Source organism: Meira miltonrushii (genome assembly GCF_003144205.1).
Source record: "Meira miltonrushii strain MCA 3882 unplaced genomic scaffold FA14scaffold_5, whole genome shotgun sequence".
Taxonomy (NCBI): Eukaryota; Fungi; Basidiomycota; class Exobasidiomycetes; order Exobasidiales; family Brachybasidiaceae; genus Meira; species Meira miltonrushii.
Window position 1 is genome coordinate 73673 of NW_020289947.1, and position 22322 is coordinate 95994.

At 42.5% G+C, this 22322-nt stretch overlaps 7 protein-coding genes across 7 annotated transcripts; 3 read left to right on the forward strand and 4 right to left on the reverse strand.

The window, feature by feature from the left end:
* Nucleotides 1-85: 85 nt before the first annotated feature.
* Nucleotides 86-1042, forward strand: FA14DRAFT_149963 (uncharacterized protein; the record flags this gene model as incomplete). The annotated part of the gene is made up of 3 exons (XM_025497418.1): nucleotides 86-185; nucleotides 282-655; nucleotides 728-1042. 3 exons carry the CDS (start codon nucleotides 86-88, stop codon nucleotides 1040-1042), a joined length of 789 nt encoding a protein of 262 aa, XP_025352193.1.
* A 59-nt stretch (nucleotides 1043-1101) lies between these two features.
* FA14DRAFT_162250 (uncharacterized protein) lies at nucleotides 1102-2294 on the reverse strand. The gene has a single exon (XM_025499497.1). The coding sequence runs from the start codon at nucleotides 2192-2194 to the stop codon at nucleotides 1178-1180; it is 1017 nt and encodes a 338-aa protein (XP_025352194.1). The 5' UTR covers nucleotides 2195-2294; the 3' UTR covers nucleotides 1102-1177.
* Nucleotides 2295-2895: 601 nt separating this feature from the next.
* Nucleotides 2896-6048, reverse strand: FA14DRAFT_162251 (DUF221-domain-containing protein). The gene has a single exon (XM_025499498.1). The coding sequence runs from the start codon at nucleotides 5738-5740 to the stop codon at nucleotides 3143-3145; it is 2598 nt and encodes an 865-aa protein (XP_025352195.1). The 5' UTR covers nucleotides 5741-6048; the 3' UTR covers nucleotides 2896-3142.
* A 1158-nt stretch (nucleotides 6049-7206) lies between these two features.
* FA14DRAFT_168927 (kinase-like protein) lies at nucleotides 7207-14359 on the reverse strand. The gene is made up of 3 exons (XM_025500173.1): nucleotides 13224-14359; nucleotides 7616-12765; nucleotides 7207-7585 (listed from the first exon to the last, which is right to left on the reverse strand). The coding sequence occupies exons 1-3, from the start codon at nucleotides 14138-14140 to the stop codon at nucleotides 7266-7268; spliced, it is 6387 nt and encodes a 2128-aa protein (XP_025352196.1). The 5' UTR covers nucleotides 14141-14359; the 3' UTR covers nucleotides 7207-7265.
* Nucleotides 14360-14529: 170 nt separating this feature from the next.
* FA14DRAFT_192181 (uncharacterized protein) lies at nucleotides 14530-15759 on the forward strand. Its single transcript, XM_025501925.1, has one exon. It carries the CDS (start codon nucleotides 14556-14558, stop codon nucleotides 15582-15584), a length of 1029 nt encoding a protein of 342 aa, XP_025352197.1. The 5' UTR covers nucleotides 14530-14555; the 3' UTR covers nucleotides 15585-15759.
* Nucleotides 15760-16979: 1220 nt separating this feature from the next.
* FA14DRAFT_181816 (uncharacterized protein) lies at nucleotides 16980-17738 on the forward strand (the record flags this gene model as incomplete). Its single annotated transcript, XM_025501140.1, has 1 exon — nucleotides 16980-17738. The coding sequence occupies one exon, from the start codon at nucleotides 16980-16982 to the stop codon at nucleotides 17736-17738; it is 759 nt and encodes a 252-aa protein (XP_025352198.1).
* Nucleotides 17739-19527: 1789 nt separating this feature from the next.
* FA14DRAFT_174781 (uncharacterized protein) lies at nucleotides 19528-22260 on the reverse strand. Its single transcript, XM_025500557.1, has one exon. The coding sequence runs from the start codon at nucleotides 22214-22216 to the stop codon at nucleotides 19559-19561; it is 2658 nt and encodes an 885-aa protein (XP_025352199.1). The 5' UTR covers nucleotides 22217-22260; the 3' UTR covers nucleotides 19528-19558.
* Nucleotides 22261-22322: the final 62 nt, after the last annotated feature.

Genomic DNA, 22322 nt, shown 5'->3' on the forward strand with positions numbered 1-22322 from the left:
GTAGAAATTTCCGAGAGCGTAAATCATTCTTCCGTTTCACCTTCCTCATCACGATTGCAATCTTACATCGACAGCACCAGTCAAGATGAAGGTCAAAAATGCTCGGGCTGCTGAGCTGAGCGATTTCGAGGTATTGCAGGTATTACGTGAGATGGGTAAAAGACAACAAATGGCCGTGTTAAAGAGTGACGAATTAGCAGCAGCAGCAGCGGCAGCATCCAATAAAGCAGAAGAATCTGTTGGATCAACAAAGCTAAATGCAGAGATGGCAAAAGATTCAGAAAATATAGAATCAACAAAAGTCACTACAATGAATTCCATAAAACCAAACACAGGAACAGAATCACTTTCAATCGAAGAAAGAACAATGCAATCTTTACCTTCAAATTTACGAACCATTCAATATGAAGTTTTGGAATGTTTGCGAAACGTACAAAGGCCATGTGCACATCAATCCTCCGACCAGATACCTCGATTCATGGATGCCCTGTATGCATGGGAACGCGGTAAGCCTGTTGAAGGTGTACCAGGATTGAACGAAGGAGGAGAAGATGGTGGAATAATAACGATCATCGAGAGGGAAAAGAGACTCACCAAAGGAGAAAGACTGATGTTGATCAATCATGCTCCTACGACAGAGATTGAGCTGTACCCGGTAAGTTTGTCAGTTGGCTAATCATGCTCTCGAAAGGTTGACTAATTGTATAGCCCTTTACTCACCTTGCAGCTCGTGGAAGAAATCGAAGATCGATTCACAGCAGATCAAAGACTGGATATTCTTACTATCATTTCAGCTCATCTTCCACTTGATCAAGAAGCTATACAAGCTTATCAAGATCGAAATACTACCATGCCCGCAAATGCAGAAATGAACGATCAGCAAGACGTAGTCTTTGATGAACAGGACGGCGAAGAAGTCTATGTTGGCCCTGAAGATGAATACGAACAACAGGGAATAGCTGACCCTGATGACGATATGGACATGCTGCAGAATGAGGCAGCAGGTGGAGCAGCAGTCGATGACGATGGTCCAGATGAATAAGGGCTGCTTAAAGACAAATATTGTATTTTTATCACTGTACTTTAATTCACTAAACATTCAACCAATTGACCGGTATGTAAGCAAGCATATATTCCGCAATAAGAAGCAAAGATGGTATAAAGCAAATACAAAGCATTATGAGAAAATGTTGATGAGCATAGTAACAAACACAGCGGGCAGCAAGATCATTAGATTGTTTTGATAGAATGTCATAGCACCATCAATGAGAGGAACATTGTTTCCTGTCGTGCTATTCAGGCAGTTGAAGTAATTGGTATCCACACCTTGAACTGTTGTGATTGGGGGAGGAGTTGCTGAATAATCGCTGGAGGTTGTATTTCCGCTCACATCACCATCAACATTTGGTTGAGTGTTATTGTATCCGTTTAATAAGATTGCGAAACTACTTCCACGATAATATTGAACAGCTTGATTTGGATTGATGGTAAAATTTGAAGCCAATTGATTTTGAACTCCACAATCTGCCTTTAAACTTTGGAAGATTTGATCAACGCTGTTTGCGTCCCCATACAGTGCGAATTCATTAGCCGTAGTGTTGGTAACGGTACTTGGTGGAGTGAGAGAATATTGAGTCATATTGCCTCCTGGTCTATCACCATTCCTGTATTGGCTACTGCCATAATATCCACTATAGGCACCAAAAGTGACAGGCCAAAAGATGAATGGGAATCCTAAACCACCAACAGCTCCTCCGGCAAGTAAACCTCTTGATGCATAACCTCCGGTATAACCACTTCCATAATAAGGAGATCCATAAACATTATTACGTGTTCCGCCACCTGCTTGACGACCGACAAAAGAACCTGAAGTGATCGAATAACGATTTGGGATTCCAAATCCTCCCGTTGATCCATAGACATTTCTTCCTCCACTTACACTTCCAGGTGTGAAACCTTTACTTGCAGTTGATGATGATGATGATGATGAACGGCCTGCGCTACTACCGCTACTTGAAGAAGATGATGAGCCACCACTACTTCTTCCTCCGCTACTGCTGCTTATACCGCCACCACCACCTCGACCTCCTCCACCGCCACCTCTTCTTCGCTGTAAGAAGCTGATCTCTTGTGCAGAATAAGGCTGGACTAGATCGTCACGAGCAAAGATGACTGTGTTCCCTTCGTTTTGCATGTTGATATATAATATAAAATGTGGATGATAGTTGTTGGAATAAAAAGAACGTAAGTTTATATCTTTCACACCTGATTATATATGTCCGCCGGTCAAAAAAGTTTTATGATTATGAAGCAAAAGGGGGGGGGAATGGGAGAGGTAGCTAAGTAGTGCCATTAGCCCGAAAGGCCCGTACTATATTCGTGCATGCGGAGTAACCCTTTTCTATCAAAAAGAAGATGACCTTTGTCTGTTCCTTGTTTATTAATCTTGATTCTTACAGTTCTTTAGTGCCACTCTTTATGAAAATCACGCGGTCATTTAAAACGTCATCTTGCACCTTAGGAAAGCTTTTATATAATCACTCGAAATCCATTTTACTGAATGAATTTAGGCTAAACTGGACAGCTTTTTAATATACATTAGATTGATTAGCATGCGTAGTAGATCATATATCTCTTTTAAACTGATAAAGTGCCAACTCGTTCGATTATAATAGGGCTTTGATCCAATTTTTAGGTGAGATGCAGTGCTTCTACCAATTCATAAAAGCACAGCATAGCACAGCAATAGTGGCTTTTACACATTCTAAAGAAAGATCATCATTGCACTGCCATCATCTTAGTGACGGTCATCTCAAGATCATATGGAAAGACACGGTAATGTTATGATTCTTATCCGCCTCCACCTGGCATTGATACAACTTAGTATTCGTAAAGTGATCTGAAATTTCATTGCATTCGAAAAAGTCAGAAATAAGATTCAAGGGAATTTGATAGAAAAGATTGTAAGTTGTTTGCAAGAATTGCAGAGCGGATATAAAGGTAATAAACAAAGCGAGGTAAAAGAAAGGAAAAGCGATTTTTATAAATAGTAGAAAAGAAAGTTTAACGTCATTATATGTACTAATGCAAGACGGAAGAAAGAAGAATTAAAAAGTGAAGCAAACTGAAAGAGAGATCAAGATTAAAGCAAAATCTCTCCTGGTGGGCAGTGAAGATCAGTTTCAATCTTGCCTTTATCATCACGGGTAGCACCACGCATGGTTGTTGAGATACCTGCAGAACGGTTACGTTCATTTTCTGCACGACCCAAGCCCAAAACATCATCGGCAATCCAAATAGCGCGTTGGTTTTCCTTGAGTGGGATTGGTGTGAATGCATCTTCGGGATCTTCGTGACCGTTTTCATGTTCAGCAGCAGTACCAGAAGCGGCTCTGTTGCTGTTTGCGTCAACGATACCAGCATTGCCTTTTTGTGTGTCGGACAATAATCCTTTCTTTTCATTTGGTGTGTTGGAAGATGTTGCGCCTGTAACATTTCCTTCTTCAGGTTGAACGAGAGAAAGTGGCAAAGCGGTGTACAAAGATCCATAAGAATCAATGAAGAAGTAATGGAATCCAATCGTGATCACAATCAAAATCACCATAAAGACACCTTCAGGAATAGCAGATTGACCACCGTAAGCGTATTGAGAGATGAAGAAAAGAACGGCTTGAATGAGCATTTGCAAGTACATTGCTGCAAAGCAGAAGTTGATTGCTTTTGGGAAGAATAAACCTGCAGTTTCAGTTGCACCTGACATGTTGTAAACGTAGGTAAAGTTGTACTTGTACATAACGAACAACAACATAAAGGCAGCCATTGCGAAGCCGTTCATGATTGGTGCCATGATTGTGTAACCGATACCGATCACACTCAACAAGGTAGTACTAGCGAACAAAGTACCCCAAGCGACTGAAGGCATATCGTTTTCGATGTGCCACAATTTACGTGGTGTTGAGGCCAACAAGAATTTCTTGATATAGTAGATGATCAAAGGTGCAATTTGCAAGAAGCCAGAAGCACATCCGGTCAAACCTTGAAGAAGGACGAAAGACAAGAAGAATGTTGATGCATTTGGAACCTTTTGTGCCAAAAGACCAGGCAAACCGGCTGGCTTAGAGAGTACACCAACGATTTGGTTGATACCATTTGAAACACCAGAAATGATTGTCAAGATTAAGAAGTTTTGAATAATGTTAAAGATTGCCATACGGTCAAATAGCGACAATTCCACACCAGATCTTGTTGGGATACCACTGAAGCGACCCAAGAAACGCAAGAACATTACCAAAAGGATGTTGGCAACTGCGAGCAAGACAACAGGCAAGATACCTTGAATAATACCTCTGACAACACTTGGGATAGTGAGCAACCAATGTAACCAGCTGATTTTCTCAGCTGTACCGGTAACGTTTGAAATGAAACCAACGACGAGAGTGACCAAAGTCCAGAAGAGAACCAAACCAATGGTGATTGCCCAACCGATAGCAGTACGAATCTTGACAGCGTAAGGGTTCATGCCCAAGTTTTCCCAAATTACATCCAATGGATGAGCTTCTAGATAATGGTTGGCCATACGGTATGGTTGATGATGTGCGTGTGTCTTTACGGCCATATGAGCGGCAATTTGAGTGTTGAACATGATGAAAGCAGCAGAAGCGGGACGGTAGGTTTCGTAATCAGTTTCAGCAGCACGACGACGTTCGTCCAATTCTTTTGTCAATCTTGGAATCTCTTCACGGCACCAATCCAAAGTGTCAACCTTTTCACCATAGCATCCCATAGCGCCCAATTTGTGTGTTGGACGTTCTTTCTTTGTCAAATACTTTTCGATAACACCTAGATCAAGTTCAGCATCTTTATTTTCAGTTGAAGCGGTAACTTTGCCCTTTTTGATCTTCTTGAATGCAATCTTTTGAACACTTGCGATGGCACCTTCCAATTTGTTGCAAGCCTTCATACGTTGATCGAACAAATCAGGCATATCTTGCAAATCTCTGTTGAGCCAAACTTTGGCAACACCTCCAGGGAAGTGAGAGTACATGTTTGACAATTTACGTTCGGAGAGGAAATCGTTGGGAATACCAGTGATCAAGATTGTACGTGCTTGTGCTGAAGCTCTGTGTTCAGGAGACAACAGGAATTCTTGACGATTCTTGATGAAAGAGGCAATAAATCTTCGCATAACCCAGATCCAGTACAAGATAATGATCCAATTGGCGAACAAGACACCGATCAAACGTAATTGTTGACTGCGTGACTTACCAACGTTACCATATGTGAACATGTTGAAACCTTGTGCTCCGATGCTAGAATTAGCTGCGTAAAGAGGCATGAGGAAAATCCAAGTGAAAAGCCAAACTGGAACGAAGAACCAGATCATCATTTCACAGAAAGCAACAAATTGATAGGCATCCAAACCGTTCTTGTAAAGGATGACTGAAGTTGGTGTACGCAAGAATTCTGGGATCCAACCAAACAAGGAATCAGAAGTAGGTGCAACTCGTTCGCTTTCCAATCCAAGGTATGATTTTGGTCGGTAAATTTTTGGGAATTTGGGACGCAAGATGAAGAAAGCAGTCATTTCAACTGTGAAGATGACCAAGTTCAAAACCAAAGAAGAGATAACTGTGGAAGTTGAACTGTTTGTACTGCTACTTTGTGCTTTTGCTTGGTTGACCATTGTGAATGCCACCATTGCCGAAGCAAGGAAGGCCTTGTTTGACATCTTGACGGCCATTGCGATGGATGGTGATAAGAGATGATAAGGTTAAGGCTGTGCTTAGATTCAGAATATTCCGATTAAAGGAACTCGAAATGAGATTCTGTCGGCCTCCGCTTTATTAAAAGACGTGGGATTGGCCGCAGGCTTTTTGATCGGATCCGAACCGCGCGATACGACAATGAGCAACGATTTGAGATCGTTTCACCCAATGAACGAGCAAAGGGAGGAGAAGTAAGATGATGGTGAAGAAAGAAACAAGACTCAATCAGGAAGCAAAGTTCAGCTCACGTAATTTGCTTGAAAGTGACGTTGTTGTATCCTTGGCATATATCATTGAAGAAGAGAGAACGCAAGCAAACTAGCACATATTCATTTTGACATACTCCGCCTATGCCGCTTCCCATACTCGCTCAATTAACACACACAAAGATCGAGGGTTTAACCAATTGTGCATTTGATCCCTGTATTCAATCGAAAAAAACACAAAACAATGATAAGAAAAAAATAAAAAGACAAAACGCTAAAATTCCACATCGAGAAAAGATGCACGTTTACTGGTCTAGTGCATGCATTTGTTCAGAATAAAAGTGTGAGAATGATGCTTTTTAGCGTGAAAAAGAACTTGATTCGTATGTATTTATGCACATTCACTCTGCGCGACGCTCCGAACGGAAAGATGACCTCTTTATTAGATCCGCTACTTCGGCATGCATCATGCAATCATTGACCTCCTCTTTATTCAATCTCAGCAATGTCAATTTTCATTTGCCTTACATCGGCTATGGGTATGTTGAAAGTCTAGACTTTATGATGAAGTGCCCGATGTCATTTGATTTCACTGCCTCTTTGGCGGCCTATGCTCCCTTCAACACAGCATACAATTTATCCTGTCATCTGTTCATCATATAAGTCAAACTAGATGCGTATGTAATTGTACAATAAAGAGAAAGTTTTAGTGGGTCCTATCGGGAAATCAAATCATTTGATCTTTAGTGAAAAAGTGCATGCATACCGGTAATTCAAGGAGTTGGAATGGTCAATAAAGTGGAGCAATTTCTTCGCGCGACGCGTTTGTTGTTGTGGTGTAATGCAGGCAAATTGTTTAAAAAGAACTTTCGATGAATAAATTTAATGCGTTTAAGCTGTTGAGAAAATGCATAAACTAGCTTATGAATTTAAACAATGAGATTGATTTGCATCCTGCGTCAACGGCTTGCAACTAGCGTTTGATCAGTGTGCTACGATCTTGAGGCTGTGCCGATTTGAAAAATAATTCGATTTTGACAAGTTAAATGAAGGGATCAAAAGATGTGAGACATTTTATTGCACACAATGATTGACAGCCGACGGACATTATCTTATAACAAACACCGGTTGTGGCTTCGGTATATTCTCTTTCAAATGGCAACCGACATTCGGTTAAATCATAGAAAATGTTTGCGATCCCGAGCTCGGACACGTGGTAAAATCAATCAACACTCCATCTTGATCAAAAATGCTATTTATCGTTATGATTCTATAGATACAAATGATTCATTACTTAAATCAAAGTGATCGCTCCTTCCACTCGAATAGAGACTAACCAAGCACGTCCTTCGAGCTCTCGTATCCTTCTGCGTAATTGCTTTCCATATTCCCGCTCCTCGAACGATGAAAGAGTATCTAAGAATAATTTCCATAGTCCATCATCGTTCCTTGCAATGGCTGCTGCACATAAACGATGGAATGCATTTCCCGCATTTGTACCTCCCATTCCACCATAATTTCCACCGCTTGCACCACTTTGAGATGCAAAAAGATTGCTTTGTGATGACCATTGAGAAGAAGCAAATCCTGTTGGCGATTGAGCAAAGCCCTGTCCTGAAGCAATTGTGTTTTGCATGCTATTACCAGCGTTAGATATTGCATTCATCCCAACATCCACTGCCAAGATGGGAAACTTTGTTGTATTGACCATAACATTGCTTCCGCTACCGGTCATCTCTTCGATCATCTTGGCAACTTGTCGGGCAGCATTCTCTTGCAATGGACCCAAATGAGCCTGCTTTCTTCCTCTTCGGGTATCATTGTATCCATGCTTATCTGCTCTACGCTTTTCATGTTGACGTTCTGGTAAGAGCACTTCCACTTCTCCAGCATATTGTTGAATCGCATTTCCCGTCACTGAGGATGCAACACCTGCACCTCCAGCTGCACCGACATTACCACCTGCTCCAGTTGTTGTGATCGCTCGATGCTCGCTTCCAGTCACCATTGCACCGCTCATCAAAGCAGACAGATTGGATTCATTTGCATCTTTACCAGAGACCTGATTCCGCAACCTTTGAATGCGATCTGCAATCCAAGTGACGAGTTCCCATCGATGTACTTCATGTTCGGATCGGGTGACGATTGATTTGACTTTCACAATACTTCCGCGTGATCGTGCAATAACTAGAAACAAGATCCCTTCAGCTTTACACGTTGAAGCCAATAATTCCGGTGATTCTTCTAAGGCTTGTTCATATGCCAAATCCGCACTGATGTTCGCTGACCAAAGCTCTCTACAGATCTCCATGCGTGTTGACAACAATCCGGGCGCACTTGCAACGTAAACATCACATCGTCTTGGCATGAATGGCCCAAATAAAGTCCTTTCATCATTTCCGCTATTCAAAGCTCCCATCATCTTTGCTTCTTGATGTTTGGCCAGCGCGATTGCAATACGTCCCAATGCGATCTGCACACCAACAGCATGAGCAGGGGCACGGTTCAGAGTTGGGCTGGCAAAACGTTTCAGTAGAGCATCGTATCGTCCACCAGATGCCAAGACATCCCTTCGCTTACCCTTTCCACGCATAATAACAAAGTACACGTTATCGCGATAAAATGCAGGATTGGTGACCAATAAAGGCGTAAACAAAAATTTGCGTTGAACTCCAAATTGTTGAGCGGATTCGATCACTTGACGAATCTCTTCTGTTGCTCTTGCTAAACGAGGTCGTAAATCGACTGCGATAAGTCTTTGCAACTTTTCGTTCACCACATCGATATCGTCTGAAATATTTGCACTATCAATCTCATCCGTGATAGAGCGAGGAAGGCCCAGTGTTGATAAGCGCACCCTAGCTTGTGTAGCAGCATTCTTACTCGTACTTCCAGCCAACTTTCCAATCGCAGCAATTGCTTGATCACGACGACTGGTTGGGACGCGCTCCAAGAGAAGGTCCAGAATTGCACCATGCGAGATTTGGATGACCCACTCTGATCCATTTAATCCAGGTACTTCGTCCAACATTTCATCCACCACAGCAAGAACTTCAGCTTCGGCAGCAGACGTCTTCTCTGGTGCAACAATGTCAAAGTCCACCTCAATCACACTTCGCGGTTGACCCCCAGCAAGCAGATTGGGTCGAAAGACTGGTGCAATTGCATATCTTTTGAAACGTGATTGTTCAACACGAGCAACCATTCTGGCAAATGGCACAACAAGATCAAAAGGCAATTGGACAACTTTACCAGTCTTATCCAACATATCCACCGGCTTTTGTTCCTGATTGGCATACAATTCATTTGGCGGGATAAGCAATGGTGCCTCAAGCTCAACAGCTCCATTACGGTGGAACAGCGCTCGCAGATACCTTGAAGCAACACCGATGAAGCGATTATCCAATCCTGCTCCTTCGTTGCTGCCAGTATCGAAAGTGAAATCGCGTGCTTCATGTTCTTCAAATGTTTCTTTTCGACTGAACAATGAATCCATCAATTGCAGATTGTATGTGCTATCGGGCATACTGAGCAATCGCATGCATTCTGCAATGTATTCGTCTTCCATCTTAGGCGGAAGCAAATCGCTTTTGAGCAGTTCAAGAGGACTCAAACGTTCGTTGGGATCATGGCTTAGTAGTTTGCGTAAGATTTTTGTTTGAGCAGGCATTTGTGCTTCATTCCATCCTTCGGGAAACCGTACTTCCTTTGAACGAAGATCACGTAAGATTTGAATGCGTTCCATGCCCGTCTTGTAAACCCGTTGCGATGCCAACATTTCGAAAAACACGATCCCAGCTGCATATACATCCACTTTGTGATCATACCGAGATGAACCCGCTTTCAGAACTTCAGGTGCAATGTACAAATTTGTGCCGATCTCTGTCGTTTGATCTACACTTTCTTCACCTCCAGTCGCCGCAATTCCAGTGCCATATGCTGGCAATCCTCCTGTGATTGAGTCGTTCATTTGCTGACCGGAGGTAGTAGTGGTCGCCAGACCGAAGTCTCCGATCTTTATATCACCCACAGGCACGACTGCACCACTTCCATCTCCTGTTCGTATGCTAGCAGGGGTGATCTTATTGTCCATCTTGTTATTTCCCTCTTCACCAAAGATGAGAATGTTGCTTGGTTTTAAATCACGATGGATGATACCGAGGGACGCAACATGAGCCAAGGCTTCGATCATTTGTCTAAACAATCGCCAGCTTTCTTCAATCGATAAGCCTCTATCAATGACTTCTCTCAATGTTTGAAATCCAACAAATTCCATTTGAATGAAAAGCCAACGAGGTTTGGCAGATATGTTCGGCTGAGCAGGTAGCGAGAAGCTTTGATGAATTTTGCTGTGTGTCATCTCGTCATCGCTGGAACTTCTTTCATCTGAAGAGTCGTCGTCGTCGGAACTGTCGGTAGATGGCGCACTTTGCTTCAATTTGCCCACACTGCTCTGTCTTGAAGATCTCATCCTAGAGCCATTGCCGTAGCTGCTGCTTTCATCATCGTCAGAATCAGAGTTTCCAAATCGGACATGACTTGCATTTTGCGAGAAGGCGTCATGACCAACGCTCAGAAAATCATCATTGAGTCCAGGTAAGATGAAATCTTTAGAACTGAACTGATTGGTCGAAGTGCTGGCTGTACCATCTGTAGTGCTCGTTCCAGCAGGGTCATCTTGCGTTTGAATCCAACAAGTAACATAACGAACGATATTTTGATGGGACAAACGCGATAAAGCAGTGATCTCGCGCAAGGTCTTTTCATCATTTTCAGCGGATGCGCTCAATCGAATCTTCTTGATGGCATAATCTCTTCCATCAAGCTTGTTTCGCGATTTAAAGACGGATCCATAGGCACCTTTTCCCAATAGTTGAAGCTCTTCAAAATCGTTCTCATAGCGGGATGTGTTACCAACCGCTGTTCGATCTCGACCTAATTGCCAAAAGCTGCCTGGCCTGAAAACATCTTCTTGTTCAGACTTCGTTCGTGCTAGTCCCTTCCGAGCAAGTGCCACAGGGCCAGGCTCATCACCACCGATTTTGCGTTGATATGGCACATCTAGTGTAGCTGAGCCTTGTTCTTCTTCTTCGTATCGAACCAATTCTTCAAATCGATTTCGTAATTCCATCGTCGTTGGGCGTTTGCGAATGGAAGTCTCTAACATGCCTCTCAACAGCATAACTACATGAGACTCTAGCCCGCCAAGAAGCGTTTTATCTACCTGAGCAGCCTGGAAGAATTCGTCTGGAGATCTGTATGCATCGACAATCTGCGGTCCCAATAGCATTTGTAGAATTGTGACACCGAGTTGCCAAATGTCTCTCTTTCTCGTATATGTCAACTTTCCAGCGCCAACAGCATGGTTCTCCTTCTCCTCTAACGTCACTTCCGGTGCATCCCACCCAGCTCGTGCCTTGAGAAATGAGCTTGTCGCGGTCGAATGATCCGTCAAAGGGTTAGCAATATTCATATCGTACAATCTACGTGCATAGCCAGAACGTGCGAGCTTTGCTTTTGCAATGTTACCTGGACTCTGTTCCAGAATGATGTTTTCCAGCGAAACATCACGATGAAGTACGTTTCGATTATGCAAAGCGTCCAAAGCTTCAATCAGATCCAAAGCATAGAAGCGTACACGCGACCAAGGTAATTGTACGCAATGGGACAACAGAACCTCTGCCGAAGGACCTGAAGTGTTTTCATGTATGACCAGAAGTCTCTTGCTCGTCGATCCATCAGAGGCACTAGGAGACACAAGAGCACTTGCCAAGACATTGACCAATTTATCGCAATGAACTTTACGCAGAACCTCCAATTCCCATTCTACTTCCTCTAAAATACGTTTACCGATCGATGAGTCATAGTAGGCTGAATTGATCCGATAGCTTTCCATCAGCCATGTTTGCGATCGATTTTGAGAGCTTTCAACAAGGTGTATCGAAGACAAGGGCGTGCTACGCACAAGCGGACCAACGATGACTTGATGTGTTAGTTGGCCATCCACATTGATTGGGTCCATGAAGAATTCCGTCTTTTGTGCGAAGTTCTTCTCCGTTTCTGCTTTTTCGCCGAGGTAACCCATCAACTGCGTATCAGAAGGAGAGAAAGTCATTGCGTCTCTTTTCCTGTCTTTCTCTTGCTGCATCATTGCAGTATTCTTTTCCGATTGTTCGCGAATAAGCTGGGCAATCTTTGTTGCCCTTTCTTCCTCTTCTTTGCTTCTTTGACGGGATTCTTCTTGAGCCTTCTTTCGAAGGTCTTTTTGCCTTTCAACTTCTCTTAATCTTTTCTCTTCTTCCAGGCTTCTGTTTGGTCCAGAGATGCGTTCCAAATTGTTTGAGCTGATGTATTCCTGAGCAGCACTTACCAGGTCCCAAATCATCTCCCCACCCCCTGCCAGCTCTTTTGCCTTGGCCGTCAAAAGATCTTGCAAGCCTTTCACATGGTTGCTTGATAGTCCCTTGAATGCGCTGTTTCCGGTCAAGACGGTGATAATTGGCGGTAAAAGAGGGTATCGAATTGGCAAGCGGAAGCGGGTGGTAGCAAATACAGATGACTTTAGTGAATCTGTGTCTGGTCGTAAGATGATCTGGAAAGAACAAGAGGATTGACCGCTAGCTGTAGGTGATGCTGTTGCCGTTCTATGCCATGCTGATTGTGCATCTGCATCTACCCTGGAATAGTCTGGACCCAAGATGGATTCCAATACTTCCACTTCTTGTTGCTGTAAAGTTGCTAATTCTTCATTGGAAGTTTGTACTTGGGATTGAGATTGCGTTGGGGTATGTTTGCTTATTTTGCTTTTTAGGGTGCTTTGACCTTTACCGCTTGGGCTTAGGACATTTTTGTTCTGTGAAGATGTTTGATGTGATTGACTTTGCTTTTTCGTGGAAGCAGCTTGTTGACCATTTCGTTGCGGCATCACTGCATGTGATTTTGTATGATTGCATTCATTACCTCAAAAGAGAGGCAATAAATCTAAGCAATCATTCTTGCTATCAAAATGTTATCTTGTCAGTGTCGTCTTTGAGGGGTTGGTTGATAGCTACGAACAAATGATCATTTCATCCTCAAAATGCTCAGTCAAAAATAAGCCTGCTAAAGTCTGTGCGTGTTTAAAATTCGGCTTACATAAACGCGTAACACATCAGTACACCTTACTTCTCTGTTCTTCTCATCATTCAAACTGCATACAACGATCATATTATTAAACGGTACAAACTATATCAGACGACAGACTATGACTTACAACGCCTTTGCAAAGAATTCAACTATCTTTGGTCCAGAAGCAGAAAGATCATCATATAAATCGAAATGATTCTTACCCGGAACGACGAAAAGTTCTTTTGGTTCTTTGGCAATTTGAAGTGCTTCTTCGCTATAATGCAATGTTTGTGCTTTTTCTCCTGCGATCATCAATAAAGGTCTTGGACTGATAATATGCTGAAAGTTGAAAGAATCATAAGCCAACATTTGATCATAACTGATCATTGGCATCTTTTGATCGGATCTTGGATGAGCACCACGTGAAGTACCATAATATTCACTTGCATCACGATAGAATGAATCACTTGTGGGCGTTTGATCTTCTGGTTTAACGAGGAAAGCAGGTTGAGTAGGTGCATTTGCGTGCTTTGCCTCTGCATTACGCCATTGAGCTGCAGCTTGGTGAAGACCGGCAATCGCTTCAGAGTTTTCCTTTAAACCGGGATGAACTCCACCACAACGCATCATTCTACCAACACAAGCAGCACTCACGGTTGCCAAAGCTTTGATTCGACCATCACCTTGGGCAGCATAAGATGTATAACCTCCTGAAGCGCAAATGCCAATGACTCCAATCTTTTCAGGATCAACTTCTTTAAGGGTTGTCAAGTACGTAATTACAGCTTTGACATCTTCTGCTCTTTGAGGTGGATTTTCCAATCCACGAGGTTCACCTGTACTTTCTCCTTGACAAGCAGCATCAAAAGCGATTGCGAAGAAACCTTGTTTGGCAAGATGAGCGGCATATAATGCAGATGTTTGCTCTTTTACACCGGTCATAGGATGACTTACAACAACTGCAGCACCTTTACGATCCGGTGCACCACTTGCAGGAGCAAATGTTAAAGCGGCCAAGGTGTATGGACCGGCAGGAATTTTAACAGGTGTTGAATTTGCCATTCTGGATGGATGATAAAGTGAAGTTGGGATACAACATCTTGCAATTAATCCGATCTTCCTTTCTTTTATACCCTACATGACGAGCCGAACGTGTGAATCTTAGATGGGAATGATTATTGTAACATCAGTCTGGATATGCTTGAGCTAAATTGATCATTTGCATCATATCGCGGGGAAGTTCGTTGAGTAAAACAAAAGTACGCTAAAACAACTTCAAGTCATTGTTCGTGGGATAGGATGGGAGAAATAATCATGCACGATTACGATTATGCTATTCGCAGGGGCAAAGAACGAAATATAAGCCAAAAAATAAGCAAAAGTATAATCAAGACGCACAGCTTATTTCACTACCATAATCAAATTCACATGCTCACTTGAGTGGAATAATAATCAAGGTACACATTGCTAAATAAGGATGGGCAGGAAAAGGACAAGCAACGAGATTAGTGAAGAACGAAGATTACAGAATAGATTGTCACAACAAAGATGGAGAGAGAAAAGAAAGCGGGAAGATGATAAAGACTCTGCAAAATCAAGTGAAAGGGGATCCCACCAAATTATATCAAATCCTTCTCAATCGCCACAGACGTCCACACATAATCATACAAGCGAAACCACTCAAACGCCATCTTCTCATCCATCATCTATCTTTAGTCCATATGAACAAACACAAGGATTAGGAGAAGTAAATGCAAAAGATGTGATTGATGCCCTTGCACTTCCAGAAAATGATCGTGAATCGGATGATCAATGGCAAGTGACATCTGTACGAGATATAGATCCGCAACATTTATCTGAATCACAACTACTCTCTCTTGCATATTGTTCACCTTCGCTTTCTCAGACATTTTCTTTGCAAAGTATGCATTTTGCCAAAGCATTGATCAAAAATACATTTCGATTCGGATTTGATCTAAAGTTTATGAGTAAAAGAAGTTCAAGAAGCTATATTGCTCAGGATTGGTTAGCTTATAAAGATAAGCAAACGTCTTCAAACAGACGACAAGCGAGCGATTTTGGGAACAAGGAAAGCGATCAAAGCACAGATTCCTCCAGCGATACACATTCAAGACCTTTACAATGGGATAAAATACCAAACAATATGCGTCCAACTGAAGATCAATTAACAATCCAACATCATCCATACGTTGATGTTACATTCCCATGGCCATCGGTGCGATCAAAGCTACTCAAGATGCTTTATACGGTGATCGATTATGATGACTTTTGTGATGCAGTGTTCAAAGCAGGATTACCGGGGGCAAAAGTGACTGAGCCAGCATTTTATATTTGGGGCGATGATCCAATGGATCAAAGTGCATGGGAAGTTGGTGAAAGTTTTGCAAAGAAGTATTGGTTTTTGTTGGATGATGCAATCCTTGCTAGAACGAATTGGTGGAGACGATTGAGAGGATTAGAGCAATTGCCAAACGGGAAGGGCTGATGATTCACTGTAGCATGCTTTTGCAATGTATAATATGTTCCTGATTCACTTCTCCACGGACATCCACCTTCCATTCTCGGCGGTGCCGAATTTCTTAAGTCACGTCAAAGCATAAACAATGCAAAAGTGTCTCATCTCACACCAATTCGGAGCACGAGAGTGATATTGTTATCACTTTTACGCCTTCCTCAGCTTATCACAAGCCACAATCATTCAACCCGGAAGAGGGTGTAGAACAAACGCCTCACTTATTGAAGCATATATTGTGTTAGAAGAATATAAAGTGGCACGTGGCTTGAGTTAGTACAAAGGGAAGGATGGGCTGAATGCAATACAAGCAAAAGCACGTCATGAGCAGAGTAAAGAATATACATTATTTCCCTATCAATTCGGCACTCTATCTGTTTGGTGTGGTTGCCGTGTATGTGTAAATCAGGTACCCGAGGGCGTGCCTTTTTTTTGTTGTATTTCTAGCTTATCCGAGAAGGGATTACACTATTATCGGACACTAACTCTCTCGATCGTGCTGTCAAATCTACTTAGATGTGCCTTTTTGTTTTGCATGTGTGAATTTTCCGTCTTTCTTTTTTTTCGTTCAAAGCGGCTTAAGCCACGTATGAAAAATTGAACAGGTTGAAAAAGCACTTTTGTAAAGCACGCCACCAATTAATTAGGCACGTACACACTCACACAAATTGATTGCAATTTAAGCATCAAATCGGTTCCGCAACTTGCAGCAAAAGTCTAGCCAAGAGAGAGAGTGAGTAAAGAATCTTTCCTTCTTTTCTCTCAATACACTCATCAAATGCCTTTTTTGATGCACACCCCCACTTAATATTATCCGCTGCCTATACGCGCGCGTTGTTGCTACAAATTGCCTGATTTGTTTGACTTTTATGTATGTACCTGCGCCGCTCTCGCCGCCGCCGCCATGTGCACAATTTTGAATCAAGTCAGGTACATACACTGAAAGAGGGAGAGAGAGGGATCTTTGCGTCTAAATATATACACACACTGTCGATTCTCATGCATGTACCTTGCCCGGCTGAACACTGAATAAGTGAAAAAAGGCACAATTAGTCGTAACGATCGTAAATTTAGGAACGAGGGGCTAATGCTTTGCGTAATAATTTACTTCGACAAGGCTGATGCCGTACTTTTTATGCAGCAAATTACGGCACACCGTTCTTTTGCCTCTGATTTCCGTTGATTCATTTGGTTTCAAATGTAGGAACCGAAAATGCTTGAACGGTTTGGCTTTAACAAGAATGAAAAATGCAAAATGCAATAATAATAATTAATTGTCATCTTTACTAGTTTTCTTTAATTCTTTACTCTCAACATCATCTCCAGCAAATCACAAACTTACAAACTCATTACTCATATTTATTAATCATGGGCATGATGATCAAATTCCGCTCTCGTCAGCCTAATAGCTGCCAAACGCAATCCACTACCAATTGCGAATCTTCATCAACCGCTTCGACTTCTTCACAACCACATTCGCCAGCATCAACAGGACCTTCTCTGCCTTCGCCTTCGATGTCTTCTTTTTCATCAAATGGCGTTCTTTCGTCCGATTCACCGACATTAAAATCAGGTTTCGAACCAGAACAAAAACCCAAAGCAGGCATTTTGGTACACAACAGCTTATCAACATTATGCTACAGACCAGCATCAGCAGAAGAAACATCATCTATCAATCGAATGTCATCCTACGAAACACAAGAAGATGTTGAAAATCGTCAAGGTGACGTTTGGTGTTCAGCACAAGCTGCATTAAGAGAATCACAGAGGCCATCATCGCATTCGGATTTACCATCTTTACGATTCGATGAAACGGAATACAATAAACAACATCAACGCAATCCATCCAAATCAATTTATCAGAATAAACATGTTGCTTATGCTACAGTATTTGACGGATCAATCGTCAGAAGGAGGGAGATCACTACACCATCTTCCACCAATAGTCATCAACCATCACCTCGCGGATCTCCTTCATCAGGAGGCTGTGAGCCTTTGCCCAACACATCAACAGCAAGTTACTCCCCAACAACTTCTTCACCGCCACAGTACGAATATAGCAGAATATATTATTCCAACGGAAATTCACAAAAACGAAAGGGTCTTCGTGGAATTCTGGCTCGTTAAGGGGGTTGGAAAGGGTTTCTCTCCTAATTTCGTCTTCAACATTAACGCGCACGCCGAAGGAGAAAGTCTTTGATAGATTCTCTAATTGGCTCGTTGCTGCTTTTCTTTTCGATATTATACCCGATCACAAAAACGTATATGCACATCTTATGCGTCCTCCTGACACAAATTTCTCATTTTGCACTCATCCATGGTTCTTGTGCATTCCATATTCATAGACTTATTCCGCTCTTTCTCTCTTTTCCCAATCTATTCCTGGTCTTGTTAACATTGTGTATACTATGCATCCAATTCGAACGAAAAGAAAAACGCAGAATTGATTCACTTTTTCCCCAGAAAGACAAGGGTGTGTGTGTATGATTGTATGCAGAATTGTTAATGCAAGGTCTTTCATAAGAATGTTTTCTCACGTACAATAAGTTAAACAAAAAAAGATGACGGATAGCAATTTGTGTGGGCAACCCTTTTTAATTTAATTCGGCATTACGGGGGAAAACAAACAAAAAGAAAAAAGAGATCCAAATTTAGATCTTTATTTAAGCATTGATCGCCGTGAACAAAGGGGTTGAGGTGCATGAGTGCATACATGAGAATAGCTTGGTTTTGTTTACATGCACACACGCTTAACGAATTAAGCGGATCATTTTGATCGTTTAGGCAGATTTACACTTAATCAATTAGAACAGTCGGGAAAAACAAATGCATGCACACTTCTTTTTCAACCGGTTGTTCGACAAGTTTAATCTTTCGACTTCATTAAAACTGTTCCGAGAGAGCATGTATGTAATATAGTCCGCAAACCCTACATGAAATCCAAGTGCCCTGCGTATAATTGGGGTCATCTAATTTTCCCATGATATAGTTGTTAGCAAAGAATGAAAGCCACTCTCAAAAGCAATCAACTCGGCCAAAAGAGGATATGATATTGGATGAATGAGTCATCATTGAAAGATTATGACGTTCTTGTTGGGATGCTTGCGTTCAAAGTTCGACACTAGTCTAGTAAACGTTCCTTGCTGATAAAATGCAGGTACAAATTTCTGATAGCTGGCGCTAAAAGGGAGAAATGATCGTCGAAAAGAGTATTTCGATCTGGATTTCGTCTTACTTCTCTTATTTGCCTGTTATTCATCGATTGAGTCGCATCCGAGCCCAAATAGGGAGTACAACAATGAACAGAGAATAAAACGGCAAATAAAGCTATATTTGTAATATAATATTCCAAGTCCGCAATTGTTTATCTCATCGCCGTGGGGATAATACAATGCCAGGAGAGCATGTATATGATCGTTCCTTCCTCAAGTCGTACGATTCTCGTTGTGATAAGGAGTAAAAGGTTATGCACGCATAGCTTCTTCTTCATCTGCTCAGGTACGGACACGCGCAGGCACAGACACAGAAGTTAAGTTTTCTTTTTTTTCTTGTTCTCATGCATGCATTAATCTTTCTCTTCCCACATACATACGCTGCACTGTGCCGGCCATCTGCGCTGCGCAGAACGCTTACAGCTTTAACAATCTCGCCCAGGTATACGTTACATTACTGACCAACATTTGTTTGTTAGGCAAGGAGAGAGAGATAAAATCGTCTCATAATGCAATCAAAAGGGGTGCAGGATAAAATCAACGGATTAAACTTTATTTTCTCAAAAAAGACCCTTTACCATGACAGATCCAAATCGGGCTTGACGGATAGCATACATACATACATGCAATTACACCGAGACACGCTACCCTTCTTCACCCCTTTACTCTGAAATGATGACTAATGTACAATATTGTAACATTACAAAGCATCTAAATACAGCAGTACAACTTCATCTATAATTGTGCTCGCAAATAAGCAATCGATTCTGCAACACTTTCCGGTCGAATATACTGCCAACGATCGTCAAGCAATCGTAGCCGTTCTTTGATCTTATGAGCAGGTATAGAATCAAAGGCTTCACCGCTTTTAAATCCTACAACTTCGCGGATCGGATCAGCCAGCAAGGTTGGCGTGACCACTTGATAAACTTCTTGTCCTTTACTCTGTGCCGTCTTGTGACTTCCTCTCCAACGCATCATCGAAACGTCCTCCTCTGTTTGCATCTGTTTAGCCGTAACAAAATCACCCGATACTACAGTCGGTGTAAATTTGCACATGGAATGCTCATCCTTTCCTTCTTCCCAATCTAGCAGCTTGCCTTGTTTTGAGCGTAAGAATTCAGAAAAATCTCTTGGCTTCTCACCATTGAAAGGCGATACTGGTGGATGCTTCCTGCCATCGCTCACAACTACCATACCATCGGCCACTATATTACGAATCACTGATTCAAACAGACGCTGACGTTTACCAGCGTCTCTGACAGGATGTGATGTCGATGACGTTGAAGCATTAGCCTCAATCTTTCTTTTCTTCCCTTCCCGTTTCTTCACCGCAACGTCTACCACACGATCGGCCAATAATCGTAAAGTGGTTACCGTTTGAAGATAATTGATTGTGAATGTGGGAGGCAAATCCCCTCTAGCTTGATCTTCCGCATCGAGGGGTTGACGACAGTGATCGGAAATATGTTTCTGAACATATATACGCAACAATTGATCATTGATTTGCCGATCAGGAATCTTGCGAAAGTCTCGCATGCGGCGTTGTGGTGCACTTTGCTCAGGTAAAGTGGTAGAAGCTTCTACATCTGCTGATAGTCGAGGAGAATATGTTGTATTTGTGTCATTGTTTTGCCTTTTCTCTTTCTTCTCACTCTCAGTGCTATTTTCATCAAATTTCCTCTTCGATTGGCGCAGACGATTAGCTTCCTCATGTCTTTCTGATCGACTTCCTGCTGGTCCGACCTTTATCCGGTTTGCTACACTTTGATCTTGAGGTGGTTCAGCGGGTGCTGTTCCTGCATCATTTGCATACTCCGTTGTAGCCAGAAGCACGGTATCGTGAATATGCTCGGATTCCATGTTCGGATTATTGAGTAGCTCAATGTACCCTTCGCGTGGCGCTCTGACTGTTGGCTCATCTTTTGAGAAACCAGACGGAATGATTCGATCGACCTGAACGATCATTTCGCCCTTGAACCAAGAATCTACTCGTCCCACAACACTCACAAGCGAACAGATCGGTAGATGTCGATAAGTATGCTTAAATTTTTGGTTGTTGGTAGTTGCACGAAGGATGGCTTCAATCTTTGTTTCCCTTTTTGGCACTTTGATCGGCGTTGGTGGACGAATGTATTCGGAAGGGATGCCTGAAGCCATATCGACTGTCTCTTCCACTGCTCGACGTTTGCCCTTATCAACTTTGCTTTCAACGTCTTTTTGCACTACCACAGGTCTCGGATCGTACGCATGATGTGCGGCCACGACAGCACTTCCATCGTCAATCAGCCACTTGACTTTGTGATCTTTTTCCTCAATACCCACAATACGCCCAACAATGTGAACGAATACGGTTTCCCGTTTGAGATGACTATACGTGCCGAGCGAGATTCCGTTTTTGTTTGAGCATGGCTTCATCCTTTGGAGGTCGTAACACAGAATTTTGGTGGCATGTCTAGCATGGTCAAGAGCTGCGTAAGCCCGAGAACCAGCGCAAACTTGATCCATGGATTGTTTGTCCGATCTTCGAAGAGGTTCAAGCGCTTTACCTTTCTTTCCCTCCTCAGTATCGACAGCTGATCTAGGCCGGATTGGAAGCATGACTTTTCTGTGGCTGCTTTCACCTTCACTTTTCTTGTCAGCTTCCACCTCCTTTCGTAACCGTGATTTAAGCGGGATCATTGCTTTGTTATTTACCTTTCTCTGTTCTACCTCTATGCCTTCAATTGGAGATGCAGTGTTCGTACTTGACTTGATAGGCTCTCGCACCTTGCAATTTGCAATCAATTTTCCACTAGACACACCCGCTGATTGTCTTTTGATGGGCTCTAAAGCCTTTCTTCTCTTTTGAACAGATACGATTTCCGCCTCTTGTTTGTCTTGAAGGCGTGGTATTGATTGTCTTGTGATAGGCTCTAGAGTTTTAGATCTCTTTTGAACTGGTGCGATGTCCGCCTTGTCAGTCTTCTGCCTGTCTTGAGGACGTGGTGCAACTTGTCTTGGCTCAATCGGCTCGAGGGCTCTCTTTCGATGATACGATTTCGTCTCTCCGCTCGAATTTGACCAGCTCGAATCACTTATAGAGCTCGATTGATCTGATCTACTTCTCCTTCCTCCGATCGGCTCCAATGCTCTCCTAGCAGACGGTTGTTGTACAGGAGCAGCATACTGTTTCGTGATACGAATTGGTTCTAGAGCCTTCTTCTGGGTATTCTGTGATTGCAGTGCAATTCTATTACTTGATTGATCCGCTCTTACACTCGGTCGCAAAGGTATGAATGCTTTGGATGCATTTGAACCTTCATTCGCACCCCTTCCTGCTGAACGAGAGTATGATGTCCTTAATGGCTCTAATGCTCTTGGCCGCGAAGGACCAGCCTGGGAAGATGTCATAAGAGCATTGAGGGCTGCAATATGGTTTTGATTGTAAATGTGTGATGGTAGCAAAGAGTGATTGCGTAATACCCTTCTGCGTACGTACGCATGTAAGAGTGTTGAT

Bases quoted from the DNA above. Each gene is read 5' to 3' on its own strand.
- FA14DRAFT_162250 (XM_025499497.1), bottom strand. From the start codon at position 2,194: ATGCAAAACGAAGGGAACACAGTCATCTTTGCTCGTGACGATCTAGTC.
- FA14DRAFT_162251 (XM_025499498.1), bottom strand. From the start codon at position 5,740: ATGGCCGTCAAGATGTCAAACAAGGCCTTCCTTGCTTCGGCAATGGTG.
- FA14DRAFT_168927 (XM_025500173.1), bottom strand. From the start codon at position 14,140: ATGGCAAATTCAACACCTGTTAAAATTCCTGCCGGTCCATACACCTTG. The intron at 12,766-13,223 runs GTAAGTCATAGT...AAGCAAAATAAG, and splicing joins GAATTCTTTGCAAAGGCGTT to CAAACATACCCCAACGCAAT. The intron at 7,586-7,615 runs GTAATAGCATGC...CAATTGCTTCAG, and splicing joins GAATGCAATATCTAACGCTG to GACAGGGCTTTGCTCAATCG.
- FA14DRAFT_192181 (XM_025501925.1), top strand. From the start codon at position 14,556: ATGGGCAGGAAAAGGACAAGCAACGAGATTAGTGAAGAACGAAGATTA.
- FA14DRAFT_174781 (XM_025500557.1), bottom strand. From the start codon at position 22,216: ATGACATCTTCCCAGGCTGGTCCTTCGCGGCCAAGAGCATTAGAGCCA.